At 41.3% G+C, this 25676-nt stretch overlaps 1 protein-coding gene across 2 annotated transcripts in view; it reads right to left on the bottom strand.

Moving 5' to 3' along the window:
• The window catches only part of slit3 (slit homolog 3 (Drosophila)), a 242678-nt gene that overhangs the window by 203400 nt on the left and 13602 nt on the right, over window positions 1-25676 (bottom strand). For both annotated transcript variants that reach the window (XM_052086348.1, XM_052086267.1), the window contains 3 exons: window positions 15069-15140; window positions 9018-9089; window positions 3155-3226 (listed from right to left, as the gene is read on the bottom strand). In XM_052086348.1, coding sequence (XP_051942308.1) covers window positions 3155-3226; window positions 9018-9089; window positions 15069-15140 — 216 coding nt within the window. The remainder of the gene's footprint in view (window positions 1-3154; window positions 3227-9017; window positions 9090-15068; window positions 15141-25676) is intronic.

Consider the following 25676-nt stretch of genomic DNA (forward strand, 5'->3'; position numbering starts at 1 on the left):
TCTTTCTATCGATCCCCCGCAAAGGTTGGTTGCTCTCCAAGACGGGACTCTGGTTTTAATCTGGCCTGATAGGTTGGAGAGTAAAGACAGAATTTCCCCACCATGCGCACCGTCCCGCCGTCTCGAAACCTCAGACCGCAGGACTTCAACAAGAGGATTGAGAGGTAAATCCGATCACGCTGCCGTCGTTTTGACATCCAAACCAGAAGGCCACCAGTGTGTCTCTTTTTTCATCTCCATCTTCCAGAATCCTGCTGGGTTTGTACTTCACCTTCCAGACCTTCCACAAATCCAACAAACGTTTCCTCGTTCAAAGTCAACCGGAGCAGTTGCGGTTTGAACTCTACGGCTTGCAATTCTCAACCCATCTTCTTCATTACATAACAATCGCGGAGCTTATTTATTTTGACTATTAGCCAAATGTGGAGCTTGTTTGACGGTCTAATCAGCAAAGCAGCGACTTTCATTTTGTGCTTCATTTATGGTGTTACTTTGAAAACAATGAAATTAGATTGCAAGTTAGTGTAACGATAGCATTCAAGAATAAACTTTTCTGCCCTCGTGCCTTTTACTCATACTCTTTGAGTTTTGGTTTGCCAGAGAGAGTTTTGTTTCAAGCACTTTCATATGACGCTGTTTTGAACATTACCCCTAGCGACTCCTTTCAACCAATCAAAAGGAGTTGGGCAGTCACATGACCACATGACAATCACATGACAGTCTCCAAAGCCCGACACATAACAAGCAAAGTTTTCAAGTGACTTCTTTACGTGAACCGTACATTGAAACGTCAACGTGTTGTCATCAAGGTTCGCCGAAAAAAGTCCATATTTCAGCCTACATAAACTCCACTTCCAACTTGAGCAAACACAATATGTGGCTTTCAATGGAATCTCTGCCTGGTGAGCCTGATTGTGCTATTTGACCTGAATTTGCACAGTTCTATTTTATATTTTTGTCAACAGTTACGCAGTCCAGGGCCCGGTGGTCCAGTGGTTAGCCCGTCTACCTCTCAGTGCAGAGGATTAGTTCCATACACAAAATTGCAAATACATGTAGCTGGGAGTTCACGAAAATCATCTCAGATTCCAAACGGTCCCTTGGTACTGTGCTGGTACTCGGTTCCTAATAGCGGAATGTAAGAGACCCTTCCAATGCAACTGTTACGCAGTAGTCGCAGAATTGTGGCTCAAAGACAAAAAACAACATTGGCTGGATAAAAGCCTCGGTCAAATGGCAGCGAAAGCTGGGGAAAAAGTTGGGAGAAAGAAAATAAAGGGCACTAGAAGTAGTCCAGACACTGTAATTTACTTTGTGCTGATGGCAACGTCGGGATATAAAGAACGTGAAATTTATAATGTTAAGTTTGGAAGTGCACCCTCTCCTCGTTGTACCTTTTCCACTCCTGCAGCCGTCCATGTCTGACCAGTGACAAATGGAGGCCTTTCCACTTTAATTAAGGTTTTGGGGGCTAACGCTAAGCCAGGCGGCGCGGGAGAAATCACACTGTCACTCATGAAGAACAAGAGGGCCCGAAAAGTCAACACGGCCGGCGCACGTGAGCCCGAGAGCGAGCGAGCGCGTGTGTGTGCGGAAGCCGCAATTGACGTAAATGACAGTTTCCCGCCCGCCGGAACGTTCAGGTTTGCCATCCCGGGCAATACATCACACCTCACCGCAAATCCACCGCGCGCGGCATTGGCGAGGCCAGAGTTTTCGTCTTTCTGGGGCCTTTACTCACACACGCGCACACACACGCACACGGGGGGATTACTTGGCTGAAGCACAGAGACGGGGTATAAATCCTGGAATGAGAGCAGCACTTCCATGTATTTGAATTTACTGCTTTGTGAACAGCTCGGCACTATAAATACCAGGGGAGAATTAGCATTTTCGAAATAAAAGTCATCTAAAGGAGACTTACGGTGCTTTGTTTGGGTTGAACTCAAAATGAAAGTTCACCTTCAAGTCTGCATATTTGGAGAGAAAAACTATACTTACCGGCACAAAATGAGCAAACGTTTCCCCTCTAGTCTGACTAAGACCGGAATAGGTTCTACTAATTAAAAGAAAAGAACGGAATAGTGGAGGACAGAAAGGACTGAGTTAATTCACTTGGAATTCACACCTGGGAGCAACTGAGGCAAAGTGGACCGCACTACTGGCTGTGACCGGCAGAGGTGCTACTGAGTAAGTCTCAACTTGTTTGATTTCTAACCAAAAATGTAGATAGAGGTTTTTTTTTGTGGATTTGTTTTTTGGGGGGGAAGGGGTATATTTTTAACATGATTTCTGTTAAATGGAAAAAAAGCTATTTTGAAAATTTCAGCTAAATTATTAGTTTAAAAAGTATATTTTGAAACATTCTCAAAATGTATTTAAAAAAATTAAATGTATTTCTTTCAAATAAATAAGTAGGTAAATAATAAAAAAATTGTATTGAAGAAAAGGACTTGCTTTTGCCCTCACCAACTTGTATGCCTTTTGCCTATAACATGCTGTTCATTATAGCTTTGGGTTTCCAACCCAAATTGGCTTTTAGGCTGGAAATCCACAAACATGTCGCAGCTGCGGCGGTTCCCCCAGATTTATTTGAATGACGTAATCACATCCTGTCAAGTTGAAGTTGCCATGAATAATACAAAGTATCTTGTCTCCTGGCAACTTTTCAAAGCGAATAACCGAGGTGAGAAGTTCACCATCGCAGTGGTGGTATTTCCTCTCCCCACCCCTCCCAACATGCATACATGGACAGTATATCACCATGTGTGTTTGCGCGACCACGCACGCACACATGCACGCAAGCCTGCGATCCAAAATGACTGCAGACGCACAATCAAAAGCAGCACCAAAAAAAATGTAAGCAGCTCTCATGTTTGCCTCAAACATCTTCACTCTAAGTATTGAGGCTAAAAGAAATAGAGTTCCCGAGTGGAAGGTAAGATGGATGGAGAGCAGAAGGGAGGAAGAGCACCTTCAGGATGAAGCGCAGGGAGGACGCGTGGCAGTCTGACCTGAGCGTGCACTCCCATCACCCCATATTCTCCAACCAAACAGAAAATGGATTCTGTCACGCGATCAGACATTCGACCCACCGACCGGAGGAAAAGCGCGAGAAGGCGGCGAGCTCGATACAGTTTAAACAAGTACTCACAGTCGGCCCAGTTTAGGATTGGACTGGAAGAGAAGTTCCGGGAGCAGCGCGAGCCTGTTCCTGTTTAGTCGGCTGTGCAGAGAAATGGAAGAAGATGCACAAATTGAATAATGAATAAACAAGGCAAAATGGTGAGATCAATTCAGTGGAAACGCAAATAAATCATTGGGCATCCTGCTTGGCGCGGTTGAAAGGTCAGTCTGGCTGCTTTCCTCTGACAATAGCCCACAGGTTACCGTGTGTGTCCATGCATAAGTTATGATGGTATTTATACGTGATCACATTTATACCTCCCAATTTTTACTGATTGTTGAAATATGAAGGTTGTTGATTTTGTTTTTCTCTTTGGGGTGTGATTCTATGCATGATGACGCATGTGCCCCAAAAAAGGGCATTATTGGGAGGAGGTGTGTGAACAGGGGAGGCATAGGGTTTTCTTTGGACGGTTTATGTATTTGTGTTCGTGTTTTGATTTGAGAATTGAATTTTTTTTTAACTATTTTATTTTATTTGGGCGGCCCGGTAGTCCAGTGGTTAGCATGTGGGCTTCACAGTGCAGAGGTACCGGGTTCGATTCCAGCTCCGGCCTCCCTGTGTGGAGTTTGCATGTTCTCCCCGGGCCTGCGTGGGTTTTCTCCGGGTGCTCCGGTTTCCTCCCACATTCCAAAAAGCATGCGTGGCAGGCTGATTGAACACTCTAAATTGTCCCTAGGTGTGAGTGTGAGTGCGAATGGTTGTTCGTCTCTGTGTGCCCTGCCATTGGCTGGCAACCGATTCAGGGTGTCCCCCGCCTACTGCCCGGAGACGGCTGGGATAGGCTCCAGCACCCCCCGCGACCCTAGTGAGGATCAAGCGGTTAGGAAGATGAATGAATGAATGAATGAATATTTTATTTGGATTGTTCTTGGCAAAATGAAAATGTTTCTAGACGTCCAGCGTGATCGGACATTTGTTTTGTGCTATGACACGCGTTCCAAGAGTTTGAGCCCAATCTATCCTCAAAAATAAATGTAGTTATTGGAAAGACTATCACTGTATCACTTGTTTGCATAACCGTTTTAAGTTATACTTCTTCCTACTCCTTTTGGAACATGTACGGTATATGTATAAGTGGCTAAATTATTTCCGATGAGAAGTTACCCACTGTTTTTACTGTCTTTTTTGTTGCTTCCATTCAATGTTTTGTTTGTGTGCATTGTATTGTTTCTTATGTGTACTTACAGCAAGATATGCATTCGGTTTATATCCATTCAAAATGAACAAACACCAAGAAAAAAATAAATAAATACATTGACAAATCTCATTGTTTTGTTTCTAACCACCACCACCACAATGGATTTAAAATGAGATGTACAAGATGTGGGGTAACTGCGTGACTATGACTTTCAGATTTAATTTGAGGCGGACCTATTAAGAATTATGCCATTTCTTTTGCCATGGAAAACTCTTTGGTTGCCTCCCCTTTGGGTCATTTCCCCCTCCTGCACTGGGAAGTGCAGTCATAAAACCCCTACTTCAGGTCTCTGCAATTAGCCTACAAAAAAATTGCTCCTCAAAATTACAAAGTTGCTCGTCAAAGAAACTCAATGAGTAAAACTATTCTGAAAAGAAAAAGATTATTTTAAAACTTGATATTTGAAATAAAAAAAACTCACAACACACACGAGAAGTTCAACACTCCCAGACAGGATGTTCAAACCTGTCGAGCTGCGTTAAAAGTGCAACCGTGTCGGCATCAAAGGCCAGCACTGTTTACAAACAGCAGCCCCTCAGTCTTGTCGACTAGGAGATTGGAGTACGAGTCTTATCTAGACACCAAAGCGTTTGGCGGAGGAAGGAGGCGCGAGGATGTCAAAGGGCACAAGGTCACCAAGTAGACTGCGCTAGAGAAGACACAGACAGTGCCCTTTGAACCTGTGTCAACTTGATAACAAGAGCCTAGCTTTCACACCCACCTTGGAGGAGTTGGAGCCCAATCGGGGTTGTCAAAGTTTTTAGGTCAGGCGGAGGATTGTTATCATTATTATTATCATATATTTGTTAATGCTACAATGATTTACTGTATGCTACAACTCCATTAGGCACACGGCAACTTTTTAGTGCCGCTGCCGTGCCTCTGTGATGTTCGTGAGTGACCGACAAAGACAGACGGAGTCGCTCGCCTGTGGTGAAGACAAGGTAGCATTTTTTTGCCCCATGCAGCAACCACCATAAATCACCCGTCCTCGCCATGATGGTCACCTTTCACCCACGCCGGGTGTCACATCAGCATGGCTGCCGGCGAGGTGTTTTGATCACCGTTTTGAGGACATTTCACTATTAGGTACGGAAAGGATTTATCTCAGGCATGGTGGCTTGTCACATAAAATTTCGTATTATTGCTGCTACAGTTTTACATTCGCATACTAAATGTTTATATAGTATTCTTGTATCGTAGTCAAAACACTTGAACTAAAGTTGTGCTACGTGCAATGCAACTGACTATCCTTGTTTTTGTTCACATAAGCATATACAGAACAGGATGAATACGATATTATTCATACCATATCATTCTAGGTTAGATCTCTTTTGTGAATGTACATTATAGCCGTCAATACATAGCTGATCATTTTTTTGCTATACTGCTATTGAATATTCTTACTGCTGTTCAGATTCACATTTATCATATGCATAGTCATCGAGTACAGATACCAGGTACCGGAATCGAGCCGATACTGGCCTTATTACAATGCATCGGTTACTCAAAACGTCGGTCGATACCAGGCACCAATACCAAACCCTCTTGTGTCTGTAAAGTGCCATCAATAGCACGCATAGCAGACAGAACGCTTTTCTCAGGGAACTCTGTATCCATGTCCATCCTCGCATATGCCTGTAATTGTGCTTATATTAATGCTTAGAGTGCATCATTCTGTATTGCTACCAAAATGTATGTTTATTTGCTAACTCAGTAGCTCACAGAGCATTTTTCCTCTTTTGAATTTCACCCATGTCCATCCTCTCCTATTCCCATTAGGATTCAATTTCTACATGTACATGTATGTTTATAAGGTTTCTATTATTGCTTAGAGTGCATTATGAGTATGGTGGTACCAACAGTATGTCGTTTATTTGCTATCCATCAATTTGGGTGGTATGAAGACTTTCTCCAGCATGATATTTCATGTATGTACGTATTTTACACGGTCAACTCTTTTTATTGACTGAGAATGTTAGTATTATTATTTTTCCAGTTGATTGCAGTACAGGCCTTTACTCATAACATCAGCCCCTATATTTTGTATTATGGATGGTATTTTTCCTCTGGATAGTTGTATTTCATTATATTTGATCCATTTAATATTTTGCTTCTTTTAATACATAAAAAACATCTATATCCACCAATATCGGCTGATCGGAAATACTGTACTAACATTGTGATAAAAATGTCACCCATATCGCCTATCCCGGTTTTCCAACTTCGCGTCATATTTCACAGTTTACAGTTGAACTTGTATTATAATACTCGTCAGTTTGTTTGGAACAAAGATTCAGGAGGTTGTCAGTTCTAGCTGCCATTGGTTCAAGAGAAATTATATGAATCAAAAGTCCAAGTTGTATCAGTTACATGGCTATCGGTGAGTTCTCATACTGGTATCGGTCTGAAAAAAAAATTGGAATTGAACATCCCTCGTGCATGGTATTCTATTTTGTCTATATATTCTGCTGCATCTTCTTACTGCTGTAGAATCAGACTTTCCCGACATTACGGGGCTTACAAAAGCTTATTCTAGTTGTTTCTCTTCATATGTTGACAGTTTCAAGACTTGGAAAATAAATGGTGCTATTTTCAAATGAAAAAGTATGTTTCAAGTCAACCGCTTTGAACCTCCTCCCCCTCTCCTGCTCCACATGGCCCCCTTTGGCGTCTTCCTTCCATGAACTCCGACCCTGGCCTGACCTAGCACATTAGGGGAGGTTTTTTTGGTTTTGTTTTGTTTTTTTTAAGGGAAACTCACCTCCGGCTCCCCCACACAAACACTATCACGATGGGCCATCTCCACCCGACAACATGTTGCTACCACTCCACTGACATGCAGTAACAACATTTTTTCCCTCCTCAGCTCTGTAGATTACAAGATGTCAATCAAATGCTCTACTGTTTGCCGTTGTCACTTCCTCATTGGTATATGGTCTAAGATGGTGTTTTTTTTAGGTGTGCCCAACTCAAAAGAGAACACTTCTTCATCGTCAACTAACCAACTGCAGCAGGGAGGCTATTTTTAAACTCCCTCTGACTCAGACACAAATTTTAATTCCTACCCTGTAAATGGGGTCAATGAACTAAGCTAACCAATTAGCTCAGTGCGTGTGTTTTTAGAACATTGCTGAAAAAAAAAAAGCTGGCCGCAATTAGTTATTTTTCCAAGGCACCAAGTAGTTTTCTTTCAAAATAAGGTCACCGGGGTAGAGAAATGGAAAGGTTTGGCAGATCAAAGTGAATTTTGTTTTTCCAATCTAGTGTAGCCTTTTTTGAATTGGGGAAGGGTAGCGGGGTCGTTCCCGAGCGTATGAAGCGCAATTTTATTTTAATTACAACTAATGTATTATCACTTTATACTTGAATTGCACTAAATGTCTCCCTTCAGCCCATTTGAGAAATACCTGCACATATAGACCAAAACAGAACTCTCAAAGTCATTCATTGCCTTGCAACGAGTGTCATCCTGTCGACTCAAATCGGTGTGTGTGTGTGTGTGTGTGTGTGTGTGTGTGTGTGTGTGTGTGTGTGTGTGTGTGTGTGTGTGTGTGTGTGTGTGTGTGCACGCATAACATAAAAGAGAGCCAACCCAAAGTGTGGACGAATGCATGCATACGCGCTCGTGCACTCATGAATGCAGATGAGAGATTTTTTTTTTTAATTGAAAATAAATCGTTAGTTAAAATGTAAACATGTTTTATAATAGATTTAATTTCGAATCCACTTTACAGACAAATCTAATAGATATTATTAGTAACTCAATTACTAATAATAGTAATTGAGTAACATAATTCATTTTCATGTTTAATTGTAGTATTCACATTTGGTTTTAATCAGACAATTGTTTAATAAATTAAAACTATGAAATGGCTGGCCTATTATCACCTTCTTCAAATAAGTCATATTTTGAAAACTTTTTTAAGGGGGGCGGGGAGCCTTAATCATCTCATCATGATGTTATCCACCTGTGGTAAGATTGGCTACATCATTCATGATAACGATCATTCAATTCTAGGCCTGAAATGAAAGTATTAATAAATATAAAATAATCATTTGGTTAAGTTTTTCACATTTTCAAAAAAATAAAAACAGAAAAAAATGACAGAGCATGATCTTACGAAGGTGATGATATAGAAAATTGTATATTATTTGGAATTCACAAAATTCAAAATTAACGCAATAATTGTGTATTGCAGGATTCTTGATAATGTAAATGCTTGGTGGAACGTAATATTTGCGGGTTAACGTTCACAAATTCACCCATTAGCCGATTTTTATTGATTTATTTTTGTGGGGTAACCTGTCCTCCATTTTTCATGGGAAAAGTTGCCTATTTGCGATTTTCTAAAATAAATACAAAGGCCTGAAGTTTTCTTTCTTGCTTCCAAAGCCCACACTCGCACATCCAATCACAAAGCTAACAAGCAGCCATGTTGGATTTGAAATTGACATTCTGCTTTGAGTGAGCGGGTGAAATGACTTCGCGCATACCGGCTGCGGCTGCATTGGCTCAACCTCGGCCGATGAAGCAACAAATTTCGACAGAGCGTCGGCACCATCGAAGTAACTTTATAAAGGCAGGAGGTCTACTGTACTGAGTATGAGTGAGATTGGGCTCCTTACAGTCTCTCCAGCAATCGCAGGTCTTGGAAGGCTCCTCTCTCGACGACACTGATTTGGTTGTCCTCCAGGTGACTGTAGTAATACAAAGTGAACAACACAAAACATTGGTGAGTTTCAGCACAAGCTCACACACACAAAAAAAGGGAAGGTATCAAATGAAGAATGATCTTGCATCTCCATTACAAGTGATTAATTCAATTTATTCCCACTAAGTAGTTTGGAAGGATTTCATTCATTGACAGATGTTTTCAGCTGACCCGAGAAAGAGAGACGCAGGTTGAATATCCTCTTCTCGCCAACACAAATAGAAAAGTCAACCTGGTGCCAGATTGAAATGGAGACGTTTGCAAGGAGGCGATTGCACTTTTAGGACCAAAGAATGCTTGGAAAAACAAAAATAAGACATCACGGTGATTGAAAAATGAATCTGACATGACGCAAAGGTCGACGGCGTTCAATGTCACGACACGGCGAGCCAAAACAAGCAAATATCAGCTCATCCCGCTTCTCTGTCCTATCCTCTTTCGTCACTCCACCGCCCATCTTTGATCCATCTTTCAACCCAATTGCTGTTAGCGTGTAGTCCCGTCATTTTTTCTTCGGGAACGATTACGCAGTCTCCACCAATACTTTGTATTCTGAGGAGCCTTGGACAAACACCAATCACTTTCCAATTTAATTTCATCAGAATCATTTATGGTACTGTCTTCATCAGTCCGCCCTGTGTTTAAAGAACGCGTGCAGCTGGATTCTGTCCACCGAAGCGCAAAGACATTCGTATGTAGCATCAACCCTCACTGTGAGTTCATTTAATTAGGACTCGTTTGGATTAGATATCCAGCGGGACCGCCAGTTCTGCAATCTGGAGTTCAAGTTGAATTTTCTGTTTTAAAATAAATTAATTTTAAAAAGCATCAACATTCAAACAACTTGGCGGTAAGGCAGCGAGTCGAGACAAGAAGTTCGGAACAGTATCGCCGTCAAATGCTGTGCCAACCTGCTTCCACCAGCGGTATGGCTGTAAACGCAGAGGCGCTAGTTTACAAACGCACAGTCAGTGTTGAAAACCTTGACATTTTCCAGCTGGTCTTGCGATTTTATTTTGAAAGTGACCTGCGACGAATGTGTTTCAAAACGTTTTCTTTATGAGAAAAGGAGGCCAGGCAATTGCTGTTTCACTCACGCTGAGCACATTTCAAAGGTGCCATTTGATAGATTAGCCACATGACCTGAGGAATACAGTAGCTATGAAAAGCCTGCACACCCTTGTTGAAATGCTCAGTTAAAAAAAATGAGACCACGGCAAATAATTTCTGAATTCTTGACAACAATTAAAAAACAGGACAGCAGTAAACATTTCTCAGAGAGTGTCTCAACACTTATTTTTGGGAAAAAAAAAAATCTTTAATTTCTTTTCTAGGACATCCATCCATCCATCCATTTTCCGGACCGCTTAATCCTCACTAGGGTCGCGGGGTGCTGGAGCCTATCCCAGCCGTCTTCGGGCAGTAGGCGGGGGACACCCTGGATCAGTTGCCAGCCAATCGCAGGGCACACAGAGACGAACAACCATCCACGCTCACATTCACACCTAGGGACAATTTAGAGCGTCCAATCAGCCTACCATGCATGTTTTTGGAATGTGGGAGGAAACCGGAGCACCCGGAGAAAACCCACGCAGGCCCGGGGAGAACATGCAAACTCCACACAGGGAGGCCGGAGCTGGAATCGAACCCGGTACCTCCGCACTGTGAAGCCGAAGCGCTAACCACTGGACTACCGGGCCGCTCCTTTTCTAGGACATACATTTTTAAAATAATACTTTCAGATTTGTTTTTTTTTTAACTTTGACAGACGCAAACACTTTGCTATGACGAATTCAGCGTTTAGTGATACAGTTTACTTGTATCACTGATTTTAAAAAACTGTAAGAAAAAAAAAAGTTATCTGTAACTGTTATCTGTAAAGTTATCCGACTTATCTGTACAACGAAAAAGAAAACTGAAATATGAGGGCCTTCAGAAGCCTCCTGGAACACCAGAACTTTGTTTGGGATTGTCAGAGGCACTCTAAGCGGTGTCTGGTGTGTGCAACTTATTCACATCTAACACGAGTTTGAATGTGACGGTTAATTCTGAAATATATATCAATTCAAATCATCTCAAAAATTCCATACACAAATTGTGAGCAACGTTTCACCAAAGAAATGCAGTGATATTACGCTCCGGAACTCTAAGACCCAAATAAAGGAATTTGACTAATACTTCAGGGGAAATTCAGCTTGTTTAACAAAATGGGTTCAATGTGAAGCACACGTTTTCACCTACAAACTGAATGCACTTTGGAATGAGTCATTTCCACCACAATCTGGAGCAAAGCTGTTGGCTGCAAGGGTTCCGCGTGCTTGAAACACAGCCAAGATTCTTTTTGTCTATTCAAATTGTTTGGAATCATTCTTCAGGTCTTTGTGGTTGGCCACGTGTCGAGTTTTTGCATGACAAACCAATTTAGAATCAGTTTAATGATGCCGCTTTGCTATGAAGTGCTGCCTCCACGAGTGAAAATACAATCCATTCTTTTACACTTCTCTTTCACGGTGCTCACTTAGTTCTTTAGACCATGGGCTGCCTCTTCCGCAACTTGCCTCCTCTCAACTCCTTCGGTCAGACAATATCCGTCAACGTAACAAAAGCATACGTTTACGGTTTTCTGACATTGTGGATTATGTTGCGTCTATTTAAACAGTTCAAGATGGTGGCGATCCGAAGTATGTGGTAGGAGAAGAGATTGCATGTTATTCCAAAATTCTACAATATATCTACACATTTTGTGCCACCCCGTTTTGACTTTGTGGATTATTTTGATTTCTATTAGGTCTGCATATGTCAACATGTCAACACATGTCAACATTGATCTCGGATGAGAGTTTGAATCAATTTTTTAAACGTGCTATCGGGTCGTAATACAACAGCATTCCTGCAAGTTTTCTGACATTGTAGATTATTTAAAATGGCAGTTAAAATGGCATTCAGAACTGGTTGGAGAAACAATCATGTGAATTATATGCTTGGTTATTGTGCAACATTTGCTGAAAGCTCCTATGATTATTTCGGGTCAAATATTCGACAGGTCGATTTAGCGCTGGTGTGTTTGTACATTTTGGATTATTTTGACACTGCTTCACAGCAATTTACTTGACATTTTGGATTATTTCGAGTCAAGCGTGCTTAGAGTGCGAGGTACCGTTGATCATATAAGAGTAACTGATGGCGAGAGCCATCACAAGAATTATGTGATGCATTGACTGAGGTTTAGATTTTGTAGATTATTTCAGCAACTGGCAGGGCAGGCGAGTGCTTCCAAAAAATAAATAAAGGATTCTGGTTTTCTAGTCAGGGACGAAACCTAATGAATTATCGGCCAATCAACAGACATTATTGGTGGTAGTGATTACATAATGATTACATTATATTGCATGCGTAGAGTGTGTGTATTTGATCTAGTACTTGCTTGTGTGTGTGTGTGTGTGTGTATGTGTGTGTGTGTGTGTGTGTGTGTTCTGTGTGTGTGTGTGTAGAAAGTGTGTATTCGAGCTAGTACTTTTCTCAGACTATCTTCACTTCCACAAACCATCTCCTGGCCAATTTGCAGAGATTTACAGTGGGGAAATGTCACAGCAGTTTCTCACCAACCACATGAAACAAACCGCCAAGCCATCACTCTCTCTCTCTTTCTCTCTCTCACACCCACACACACACACACGCACACACACACACAGACACACACACAGCCCGTCCACACATTGAGTCCCTGCGATCATTGCAGGGGTATACAAAAATGGCTCGCACTCCCGCACAGAAGTTTTCACACTGGCCAACGTGAGCACCAAAAGCCGCAGTGGTCAACAAATGTGCTTACAAATGAAAACACACACATGCATCGACTTATTTCCACTTCCCACCCCAGCTTGTGAAGCGGGTGTATTTTTATCTGCCAGTCTGTGGAGTGCGCCTATGTGATTATAGTTATTATGGGCCCTCTCTCACACACACACACGCACACACACACATGCGCACATCTAATAGGGTAGAATGACCTCCGTGTACATGACATATGTCCTTGAAAGAAAAAAGGATGGCAAGGGTTAAGATAGGACACTTAAAACAGACACAGCCCACATGTGTTTAAATTTACACTATAGTCATTGTCCCACAGAAAACACATTGAAAGAATTAAAAAAAAAAATCAAGAATTAAATCACTTTTTTCACGCTCCCCATCACCCCGCCCCCTAAAAATTTCAAAATTGCAAGTTTTGTTTTAACTTTCTTTTTTTTGGGTAATTTTTTGGGATCTATGGGGAAGCATAAGATATGTTTCCTTTATGAGTTTTGCGTTTACGGCCAGCTAGCCATTTCTTAATTCACGTTCTTGCCCATTCTTACATCCATGTGATTGCGTGAAATGTCAATCGCAGTCATTCATGAAAACGTAGTCTGCATTCAGTCGATCGATGGCATAGCATAGCATAGAGTGGCCAAACTCTTTTACCAAGACATGTCCACTTGTTGATATCCCCTCCGGGCCTTTCACTGTTTTTCACATGCCCAGTTAATATATGTTTAATTTGACTGATGTTTTATGAGACACATGAGAGTCAAAGTGCTTTTTAAAAGAAATTAATAATAATTATGAGAGGCAACGGCAGTGTGTGTGGAGCAGGTGCGCTCAGTTACAAGTGCCACAGAAACGTATTTGCTGCCAAAATTGGATAGAATGAAGCCCCAGTTGAACAAGCAAAAAAAAGACCCTTTAATTCGAATGTGTTTCACCGCTGTAGTTGAAGTCACTGGCCTGAGAGGTGTTTTACGATTTCGGAGCTTTGGGCAGGTACAACCAGAGGAGGCCTCATTTAAATTAGGGTCGTACAACATATTGAAAAGAATATTGTCATTGTGAAAATGGCACATGATGTGCAGAATGCAAAATAGATGCAATGAATTCATATGGAATGGTATACAGTGATCCCTCGCTCTAACGCGGTTTACTTTCCGCGGCTTCGCTGTTTCACAGATTTTTTTGTGCATTTTTTAAAATGGTTTTAGCCCTTTAAATCAGAACGCGTCGGCGGCCCCGTATGTCGACAGTACAGTATTTCCAAAAACTATATCCCACATTCCAAAAATATGCGTGGCAGGCTGATTGAACACTCTAAATTGTCCCTAGGTGTGAGTGTGAGCGTGGATGGTTGTTCGTCTATGTGTGCCCTGCGACTGGCTGGCAACCGATTCAGGGTGTCCCCCGCCTACTGCCCGGAGACAGCTGGGATAGGCTCCAGCACCCCCCGCGACCCTAGTGAGGATCAAGCGGTACGGAAGATGAATGAATGAATGAATGAATGAATATTATAGTGATTTGATGAAAACATGTTTGTTTGTTTTCCTTTTTTGTAATTGGGCCTGAAAACAGGCTTTGGGCTTAAGATTTCATTGTATATATAGTTAAGTATTGTAAGATAACTGTGAAAAAAAAAAACACTTCATGGATGTCACTTATCACTGGTTCATTTTGGAATGTAACCCCCGCGATAAACGAGGGATTACTGTACTTCAATTTAACTTTGACCAATCACATACAACCACAATTCATATTACCACCCAATCAGCGAATAGTTTCTATGGGCCATTATTTACACTCAAGAACTTAATTAGATCAGCATACATTCATATTTTTTGAGTATACTTTCTGTATCACGAGGCCGGATGAGTGTCTTCTTTTTTTAGAGATCAAAATATGCTCACCCTAGTATAGCGTAGCATTGTATAGCATAGCATAGCTTGCCAGATCACCATCTGGAGGGAGGGACCCGTCTCCAAAGAAAGGCCCATTAAGTAAAGATTTGCTCCATTAGGATGTTTTAATGAGGATTATTCTTGAAAACAAACTAAATAAGTAATACCATGTGAAGCATTTTTGAGGGAATGCGTCATGTTTTACCCCCCCCCCCCTTAGATTTGATTACATCGACATTTTTATTCAACAACAAACTCACAGAATTCGAAGATTCTTGAGGCCAGAAAAGTCCACCTTGGTGACCCGCGTGATGTTGTTTCTGTTTAGGTCCCTGCGGGGAAAAAAACAAGAAGAAAAAATAAAATCGTTAAACAACGAACCTCAAAAGCACATTGAAAACACCAAAATTAAAGGTTGATCAGGTTCAACAAGCACCAACAAACAGTATGCGTTTTTAAAAATGTAGCCCGACGGAGCGCGAGAATGCCCGGCGGCGATGGGAGCCCACACACATGCATACCATCACAAGTGCAAACGAACCCTAGCCCTAAACAGAAGGTGTGCATTGAACACACACAAAGGAAATACTTTTTTTTTTGCTGCACAATTTAAAAGCTGCTCATGTTTCCTGCCTGTCATTCAATCACATTACGATGTATACATCGTGTAGAATGAAGGGTGTACATGTGTGTTCACTGGTCCCCTTTCTACGTCCGACTGTTTACTGAAACGCTGTCGCACAGAAGGAATTAGGCCACGACGCAGACAACAAACGCAATTTTCCCTCTTGTTTCACACACACTCATGTATATATCAGCGCGTAAACAGTCTGGCTTTAGTGGAGACAGCCCCCCATATGCGTGTTTTCCATAACACACCTAAACATTTATAAATCTGATTTAAGCTCCATATTATGTTTCAAGGGGACTAATAGGAGCCATATTGCTGCCTCAGACGGGGTCCGCTTGTCTAAAGAGGGGTCCGGGGGGGGTCCTCCTTGGGCTTGCGGTACAAATGTACCCTCTTGAAGTAGACGGAAAACAATGGGAGGCAAACAAGAGGATTGGACCAACCACGGCTTTTATTGATCCAAGCCACATTTTTTTTATTAGAAAAATGTTCCGACGCCACACAAAAATGCCACAAAAGGGATATACAATGGTGCCTTCAGTTTGATTTATTTTGTGACTCAGGGAGCAATGTACAGGAATCGCCAAACATACATGAAAAAGAGCTTCACAACTACTGTAAGTGACGATGTAAGCTGCAGTAACATTTATCGCTCTTCACAGTGGATAAAGAATATTTACCTCAAAGTTTTGCCACATCTTGTGTTGATGTACTGTTTTTGTTCAAAATCTTTTGTATGTTGCTTGAAGCATTATATAATACTGCCATATACATTGAGCTATCTGTTAGCCAGCCAGCGGCCTTTTGCATGAGTTAAGATTGAGTGTGGTTTGGTTGAATACAATGTGTTATTCGTTCTGTTTTATATTGACTTGGACAATCAATTTCATCGGGGAGTGGCATTCAGCAACTCAAAGCCTCTTTTACTAAACTTCTTGAGTTGAGTTCACTGCCCCCACAAAGCATCTAAAATGTGTGCTCCAAGTTAAAAAAAAAATAAAAATAAGAATGGATCACTTGAATCTGAAGGCAGTACTCGACACATAATCATGATCCCTTCTAATATGTCAAAACTTTTAACTTTCACTTTAAGCATTTAACTTTCTGCTTGTCACTATACATTGCTGGCATAGAAAGATATTTTTGTACGAAATAATCATTTCAGACTGATGGAAAATAATGGAAATAGAATAAATGAATAAATAATACATGAATGTAATTGGCACGGTCGATACATTGCTCATGTATATTTTTACCACAAGTTTCAGTACAGATGAAATTATAAATATGGTTCCGTACATTTGTAAAACACATTATGTGTACTGTATTTGCTGGTTTCTAATGCGCCTCAGCGCGTGATGGGTAGCTGTGTCCCACTCAGGATTGATTTTACTCCCGTCTGAAAGCTGCTGTACATTTTGATCGCTTATAATTTGCAAAGCGGGATTCAAATTTGGAAGTGCCGCAAAAATTTTGACATCTTGTGGCACAACCCCCACACACTACATTTGCGCGCAATGGACTTACAACACATCGCTCAGTGTGCGGCGGTCCTAATGTGCCGCAAAGCACTGGTTAGAAATCACTGGTAGACAGTGATGGAAATCTGGAAAGAATCATAGAAAGGAGGAGGAGGAGGTTGAAGGTGAGACCGGGGAGCATGGTGCCTCTGAAAAGGTCAAATGTGGTGAAGCCCAAAGTATGACATCAACACCGCAGGAGGGAACTTTCAACACCCACACACACACCCCCCAATAAACATTTGTCTGCCGTTTGGAACAAGGTGAAAACAAAAACAGACTGGTGAATAAACCTGCTTCAAATTATGCAGAATATCTTCTTTGAATTAAAACTCAACACAATTAAGGTTAACTTTAAATTTTCGCTTCCATGATTTTCTTTGTCTCTTTTAAGTCACCTCTCTTTCGCATGCCTTATCTTTCACTCTTCCTCAGTTGACTGAACACCGTCTTTAATCTGCTACGTGTTTTTTCTAATCTCTCCTCCCAATCTTTCCTTCTTTTTACAGTTGGCTACATTCCCCCCCCCCCCCCCGTGTTCTCTTTCTCTCTCTCTCACTCTCTCTCTCATCTTTCGCCATCACTCCATCCTTATCTCAATCTCGCTCGCTGTGGAAACTTGTGCTCGGCTGCCACGCCACTTTGAAATAAACACAAGAGGCCAGGTGGGAAGCTGCTTAATAAATGGCGGAAAAACTGGATCCGGTTTAGAATCTGAGGAGTTTATTATTATTTTTTAATTAGCAGGGGGTTTTTTTTCGGATGAAGTGAGATAATGAAATTACAGTTTAGCTGCCATGTGTTTGTGACCTGCCCTGCAGTAAAGCTTCACTCTCACTTTAACTGACCAGCTGGCAGGCTGACAGCACTAACAACTACTTTTTGTGTGTTGGTGTGTTTGTGTGCGTTTAGAACAAGAGGCGGGAGTCAAACAGCAGGTGTTACAGGGAAGAACAAACTTCACCACCCAACCACAGGTTGAGTGGAAAATGTTGGGGAAGGAAGGAATGCTTGACAAATGGCAGCACAGGTGACAAGGTCTTCCAAAGGATAGTGGTATAAATATTTTGTGACTATACACAAGGAGATGTTTGAGGTTTCTCTACATTAGTAGGTATTTTTCTGATGACATACTTAGGAATTCTTATTTTGGCAAAATAACGAACCGCCATGGATGACTACAACGTTATTTTTTAAGAAAACAATTTTTAATGATGTACCAGTATAGAGAAACAAAAACATTCCCTATGACCATATTTCAGAAATGAGTTTTTATTTTCACATACAAGAATAATTTTGAGATGAATATGTTGTCTTGTCCTCCAGCTTGTATCATTCAAAATTTCCGTTTCATTTGAAAAAACACACACAAGATGTATTTTTTTTTTCTTCAGTTGTTGACATTTGTGAATTTAGCCTTTTTTTTTATTTTTGGTCAGAGCAGGTTAACAAAGCTATGGAAGGATGTCTTGATACTGTGTGTCATAATTTTTATTTTTTCATTTTTATTTTTCTCCCTACACGCACACAATTGGGAAACTATTTTGCAAGTTTTTTTGTTTTGTTTTGTTTTACATTATGTCAAATCATTAAGTGGTACAAGTGATGGCATAGTGGTACACTCGCCTGACTTTTTTCCAGGCAGCTTGGGATCGTTTCCCACTCGGTGACGCTGTGGCTGTGGGTGTGAATGGTTGTTTGTCTCTACATGTGCCTTGCGACTGACTGGCGACCAGTTCAGCGTGTAGTCTGGCAACTGAGATAAGCTCCACCACCCCCTGCGACCTTATCCCGTAGGATAAGCGATGTTGAAAATGGATGGGTGGAGGGATGGTTTTGTTTTGTGTATAACATACGGTGACAAAACAGTTTTTATGTTTTACTTTCGTTCAATGTTGATCTCAGTCGAGTTCGATTAGGATTTTTTCTTTAATCAGTTCGTTAGCAAGGCTAGGCCAACACGTTCTCTGAGAGCACAGCCGAACCAATGCGAGCTAGCTAGCTCTTAAGCTCTACATTTTTGGTGTCCACACATTTTTTTCTCTTTAACTTGAGTTAAATCAGTACTTCTACTTTGAATCAATGAGTTTTTTTACAAAACTTGTGTTTCAGTATCGAGCGTAAGTAGTTTTGCCACCTCTGTAGGGATGAGGCTCATGACTTCAAATGGTCTTTGGCTCTTCATCCCTCTCATCTACAACAAGTCTTGTTTGCCTTTTCTTGACCTTTGAGCTTCTTTACTTCCTCTCTGTCTGGGACAAGTTTCCTCTCTCGGATATTTCACTCTTCCTAGGAGTGCAAAAATGTAGCCAAAAAAACGGGGTTTTGGACTTCCTGCGCTAATCTCTTGTTAGTTTTTCCACAGTGATTTTGATCGCTCCTCCTTTTCTTGCTCTCAGATAGGTATGCTCAATTTCGCCCTGGACAACTTTCAGCCACGCAAAGGAATCCTAATTGCCCATTTCCTACCCCCACGCCTCCCCCCAGGCCCTCGACCAGTTCTCAGACATGTCCATCACCGGAGGAAGGAGAAGAAAGGGCTGACGTCGGGCATAAAAGTTCAACTGGTGGGTTATGTGATGTAACATTAGCTGCTCACGCTAATGAGAAGTATAGTAAAGTGGCCTTGAAAGGAGAAGACCTTGACACACGACGTCCCCAAAACTTTAGAAAAAAAAAGTCCGACTGGACGTACGAAAAGGTCACAGAATTAATCTTGTGTTTTGTGCAAATCACATTGCATCATAATTTAAGTGAAGCGCTTTGCAACTTAATGCAGGTAAATTTTAATCAGAATTTGAGTGAATCACAATCCATTGTCACTGAAGGGAACACATTGCATGTCTGGGGGAAATCGCATGGGATCATAATTGGAGTGGATCGAATCATATTGCGTAACAACTTATTATATTGTCATTGAAGTAAAACACTCTTCGATTTTAAGTGGAGTGAATCACATTGTAATTTGAATTTATTTCATTGTATTATAAACAGAGTAAATCACATTGTAGTACATCACATTGACGTATAATAATTTGAGCGAACGAGATTGAATTAATACTGTAGTGAATCGCATCATAATCAGAGGAATGGTACGGTATAGCTGTTGAGGAAAATTTGTTTTGTAATTGTGAACTGTATCACATCATTGGGAGTGAATCGGATGATGCACATCAACCTAAATCATGGCAAACGTATGGTAAACTTTTCAAGAAAAAAAAATGGAAGATGTCACGGATGTACAAAAACAATTCCGAAGACCCTTTCAAAGCGACCGTTGCTCCCATCAGATATTGAATACAGATGCAACTGTTCATAACATCCAGAAGCAACAATCTGAGAGACCGCATACGGCCATCCGGCCAAGAAGACACGAACAAATAGTGGAAATGCTCCTCCGATCCGCAAAGACAACCTTGCAACAATACGTTAGCAGTTTAAAAATCCCACAGTTGAGTATCCGTTGAAGAGAGCTGCGCATTGAGCAGATGAAACTGGCAGAAAAAAAACATGTCAAAGCCAACAGATGAGACAGAGTTGGCATCTGGCTCCTGACACATGCTCGAATGTTGGGAAAGGGTGGATGTACACCTGGCAACTGTTTCAAAGAAATGCAATATATGAGATCTCTTCAGAAAAATCAAGTGCAGCAGCTTTCTGATCCAACACAATGTTCTACTTCTTCCAAAAACATACCATCCTTATGGATTCATCAAAGCAATTTTGTCATTCACTTAACTCAACGGGCTGACGGACCGCCATCTTTTGGCCTGGCAGAATTTACATAGACAGAATAAACATTTGCAAACACCACTGAAAGGAATCTGCTTGGCCTTCGCGGTTTATTGCCGTCACAGCACGACGACGAGATTGTTCCTCGTGTCGCCTTTGAACATTTCCCAGAAGACGTCTGGCGTGGACCTTTTCAGCTGGACGGTCTCGGTGCTTTGTCACAGGCCGGAATGCGTGGCGTGCCAAAGGAAACGAACGCAAACCCGAGTCAACCTTCCGTCCAAAAACAGATTGAAAAAGGAGACAGGACAAGAAAAGAAGTAAAAAGTCGGTGGCATTTTTTTTTTTTTTGGACTGCAGTCTCAAGGCCAATAACTTGTACTTCCTTACAGGGACAAACCAGTCTTGGTCTTCACGCGTCGTTGCGTTGAAACAAACTGGTTGATTGCTTTGCTAGTGCAGTTCATTTGGTCAAGTGTCAACATAGAAACCAGAACACTTATTTTAAACAGACATAATTGCTAGTGCATGCCATCAGCTGGTACTGTGCTGTATCAAATATATCAAAATTAGAGTGTATGTATGAATAGGTGAAGAATTGGAAATAGCAAACACACATTCAACAAGATGAGATCAATCTTCTTCTTTGCCAAACCATTTTATAGTCTATCAATTAATTTGTGGGAAACTATTTTCAAAATGGAAAAATGTGAACAGTTCAACCTCGGTGGGGGGATAGCAAGAACTAGAGCGTCTGAGCAACTTTTTTAACAGACGCAAAATGCAAATGTGAATGCCGCGGACCAAATCACGTAATAGTTGTTGCGTAATTTGAAAGGCTATTTAAAAAAATGTTTTTTTTAAATAGCCTTTCAACAACAAAAACACATTTGCGGCAATGACTCTTTGTAATTTCTCAAACAACCTAGACTAAAGTCATCTATAACCCAAGACCAGGAAGCCCTGTGTTGCTCAGTTCAGATATGTCATTCCAACACATTTCCTTGATACAATTACTACTTTAAAATTGGCCATGGCTTTGCTGCTACCTTGTGATATCATGAAGTGTTCTTAGGAGTACACGAGAAAGCCGCAAATAGCAAGAGAATACGTTCCGCCGAAAAAGCTCAAATAGGTGAAGTCATGAATAGCAAACCGCGATTGGCGGTTAGACTCCATCCATTTTGAACACAGCTTATCCTGAACAGGTTCGCGGAGAGTTGCTTGAGCCTATCCCAGCTGACTTCGGGCAGAAGCCAGACTATACCTTGAACCGGTCGCCAGTCAGTCGCAGGGCATAAATAGAGACAAAGAACCATTCACACTCACATAGACCCCCGTCACTGAGTGGGAACCGATCCCACGCTGACTGCACACAAGTCAGGCGAGTGTACCACTACAGGCGGTTATATATTTTTATCAAATTATTTGGCAGCTTGTGTCACCGCGCTATGATGTCACGCTAACGCCAGCCCACCCACACATTCCTCGCTGGAAGCCTGATCAGGATTTAGCATTCCAAATGAAACCCCAAGTCAACTGCTTCGTGGAAACATTACTTCATCGCCCAATTTCCAGTCCGTGTTGATTTCCCTTCCTCTGTGCCGTGAACGCATCTTGCAAATTCAGCGGCTTTGCTCGGTCACATGATTTACAGTGTTATTTTTTGTTGTTGTTGTTGTTGTCGTTATTGTTCTTACTGCCGCAAAGCGCTGGCCTTTTGCCAATGTCTAAGCACCCCCCCCCCCTCACTCAGCCTAAAGACGGCGAAAGTCAACGTTTGGTGACAAAAACGACAAGTGGACCATATAAAAAGAGAGCCGCCCCGGCGAGTGTCCCTTTATTTGAGGGTGGTGAGCTAAACGAGCTCGTAAAACGTCGCTGTGTTTGGTTAGCGGCGTGAGTTTATAGGGTGATTCGCTTCTGTCTGGATTTACTCATGCGGGACACCATGGCGGTGCTGCCGCCTGGGTTTTGACTGGTGCGAGGCCCTTCAACAATGAGATGTTTTCTCAGTGCAGACAGATTCAAACAAGAGAAGCATTACTGATTAATAGGGATGGTAGTCATCAGTTGATGGCTCGGGATCAATTGGGAAAAATTGATCGGCGATGAGTGGTGTACTGAAGTGTTGAGGCAAAGTGGAGTGCATTACTTGGCTCTAACCTGCAGAGGTGCTTTTGAATCAATTTCCACTAGTTTGTGGATTTCCACGGCGGCAAAACTAATAGCCAATTAGATATCTGCATTCATCAATCTGTAAAATCAATACAAATAATCTGGACTCTAAATTTAAGATGTATGAATAAATATATGCATACAAATTCTAATTAAACAGGAAAAAATATCAATGATAAATACAATTACAGTGACTCAGGACATGAGGACATCAGTCAATGCGGAGTCTGTTTTCATGGTTCACTAAAATAAAATAGACTAAAGTCAGTCTGAAGTCTCATTTAATGATTGGAAAAAATTAAATACCACAGATACAAACCTCTTATAATTAAATGTGAATAAATAGATATAGTGCGTCAGAAAATGAAAATACATATTTTTTAAACTAAACTAAAATTTAATTAAACATGATTTTGGATTAACATTATCTATATTAAATTCCATTTATAAAAATCTAATTACCGGTACGTTACTACTACCATTATATCTTTTTTTCTAGAAAATCTAGAAAAATATGTTAAAGCAAAAAATAAATATGTAATTACATTATTTGTAAAAAATTGAATTTGAGTAAAAATATTTATATTTATTATAATTAAACACTTTTAAAAACAGTTGATAATCAATCTGGAGTCCAATTTAACTAAAAGTTTTTGTTTTAAATACAAAATTTACTCAATTAAATTAGTGGGACTGGCTACAATACAGTGCTTTTCGACCAAATAGGCTGACTTGTTAAGAAAAGTCCACATCGCGGAGCGGTGACAAGAAACATCTCACTATCTGATGTGACCCTTGACTTCGGCTACCTTAAACATCTGAAATCTCTTGCTGCAACGCAGGACATTAATACCCACCGGCGGGCTTGTCGGCTGCAGACATTGAAAGCTTAACAAGCAGAGGGAACAAGAGAATGTGTTGCTTTGGTGACAGCCGACAAACAAAACAGTGGCCCGCCTTGTTAATGTCAAATTAATCCAAACACAGACACGTTATTTTAGCGCGTGCACGCACACACAGTCTGTCTGTTCCACCATTCAAGACAAAGACGGCAATTAATTGCATGTTATGTCAACTTTTCCATCAAAAAATTGCATGTTTGACTACCGATGTGTCCATACACAGTGTGTGTGGGGGGGGTGGGGCGGGGGGGTATTTTTGGCCCGCATGTTATATTTGCACTGTTAATGATGCTTACACCAAATGATGGGATGTGATCTCACAATGTGGTCAGAAAAAAAAAGTGCACTATAAAAGCAGCGCTTTGGCCAAAACGAGGGGAAATTTGTCGTATATTTAGGCTCATTTGAGGAAGAAATAGTTTGTTTTTAGAATTTGTCATGTTTTGGATGACTGAACGGGTCAATACATCAGAAGAATGGACGTTTATTTGTTCATTAGTTAGTTAATAAGGATGATTTATTAACTGTGGATGATTCCATTGATGGCAGAGTGACGGGAAAAATTCATGGAGCCGCAACTTTATGCAGACCCCCATCAAATTTCATGAGTTCTACTCTAGTATACGGGATGTGCTTTTGCAGAGTTTTGTGGAAATTGGTTACATTTGGAAAATCCGTCTAAAATGACCAATGAAACAACAGCGATCAAATCAATGTTGCTTGGGTTTTCTCTTTTATGCTTAAGTTAGCAGAAGAAAGGAGGGAGGGGGAGGGGGTGCTGGGGGGCGTACTTTCTAATATTATTAAGATAAATGTTTGAAAGACGTGGAATCGGAAAGCTTCGGGTTAAAAAAACAACAGCCCTATTAGAATATGCACACACAGACATACTGTATAATACTACTCAGAAAAGAAACAAATTCTACTCAAAGGAGAATTTGTGTGTGTGTGTCTGTGTCGGTGTGTGGAATTTTAGGGCAGGGCTGAACGATGTAGATTTTTTGGAAGGCAAAGTGATCGATATTAGGCAGGATAAAATTACTAGAGCCGATTCATTTTAGCACGTTGGCTTCACAGTGCAGAGGTACCGTGTTCGATTCCAGCTCCGGGCTCCCTGTGTGGAGTTTGCATGTTCTCCCCGGGCCTGCGTGGGTTTTCTCCAGGTGTTCCGGTTTCCTCCCACATTCCAAAAACATGCATGGCAGGCTGATTGGACGCTCTAAATTGTCCCTAGGTGTGAGTGTGGTTGGTTGTTCGTCTCTGTGTGCCCTGCGATTGGCTGGCAACCGATTCAGGGTGTCCCCCGCCTACTGCCCGATGACAGCTGGGATAGGCTCCAGCACCCCCCGCGACCCTCGTGAGGATCAAGCGGCTCGGAAGATGAATGAACGATTCATTTTAAAAAAGATATCACAAACAAATTCACTTTGGTCCTTTCACATGAACAAAAATAAAGATATGAATTTCCAGACAGCTGCGGTTGGCTGGCAACAAGTTCAGGGTGTACCCCGGCTAATTGTCGGATATTTGCCAATTTTTAAAGAACTCTGCTGATTATAGTCGGTTGGGCCCTAGAAGAGAGTCTACTCTTTTCCTTTGGTTGATTTGATGTATGCATTGTCACAGAGCACAATAAGCTGTGCGTCCTTTGTAAGAGCAAACAAAATGTTCTAAAATGGCTGGCAGTCAGTGAGTGAAACAATGTTAATGAAAACGGAACAATTATAACTCCTTCAATGCCATTTACAAGTACACTTGGCAATTATGGGGTTGGTTTTTTTGGGGGGGGGTCAATCGGGGATGGGTGGGGGAGCACGTGATGCTGCTTCACTGTACATTTCAAATTTGGAAACAACTTTAATGATGCACAACCACCAGTAGATGGCATCAATGCTTGATATGAGA

This window comes from Hippocampus zosterae, chromosome 1 (genome assembly GCF_025434085.1).
Source record: "Hippocampus zosterae strain Florida chromosome 1, ASM2543408v3, whole genome shotgun sequence".
In the NCBI taxonomy this organism is placed as follows: Eukaryota; Metazoa; Chordata; class Actinopteri; order Syngnathiformes; family Syngnathidae; genus Hippocampus; species Hippocampus zosterae.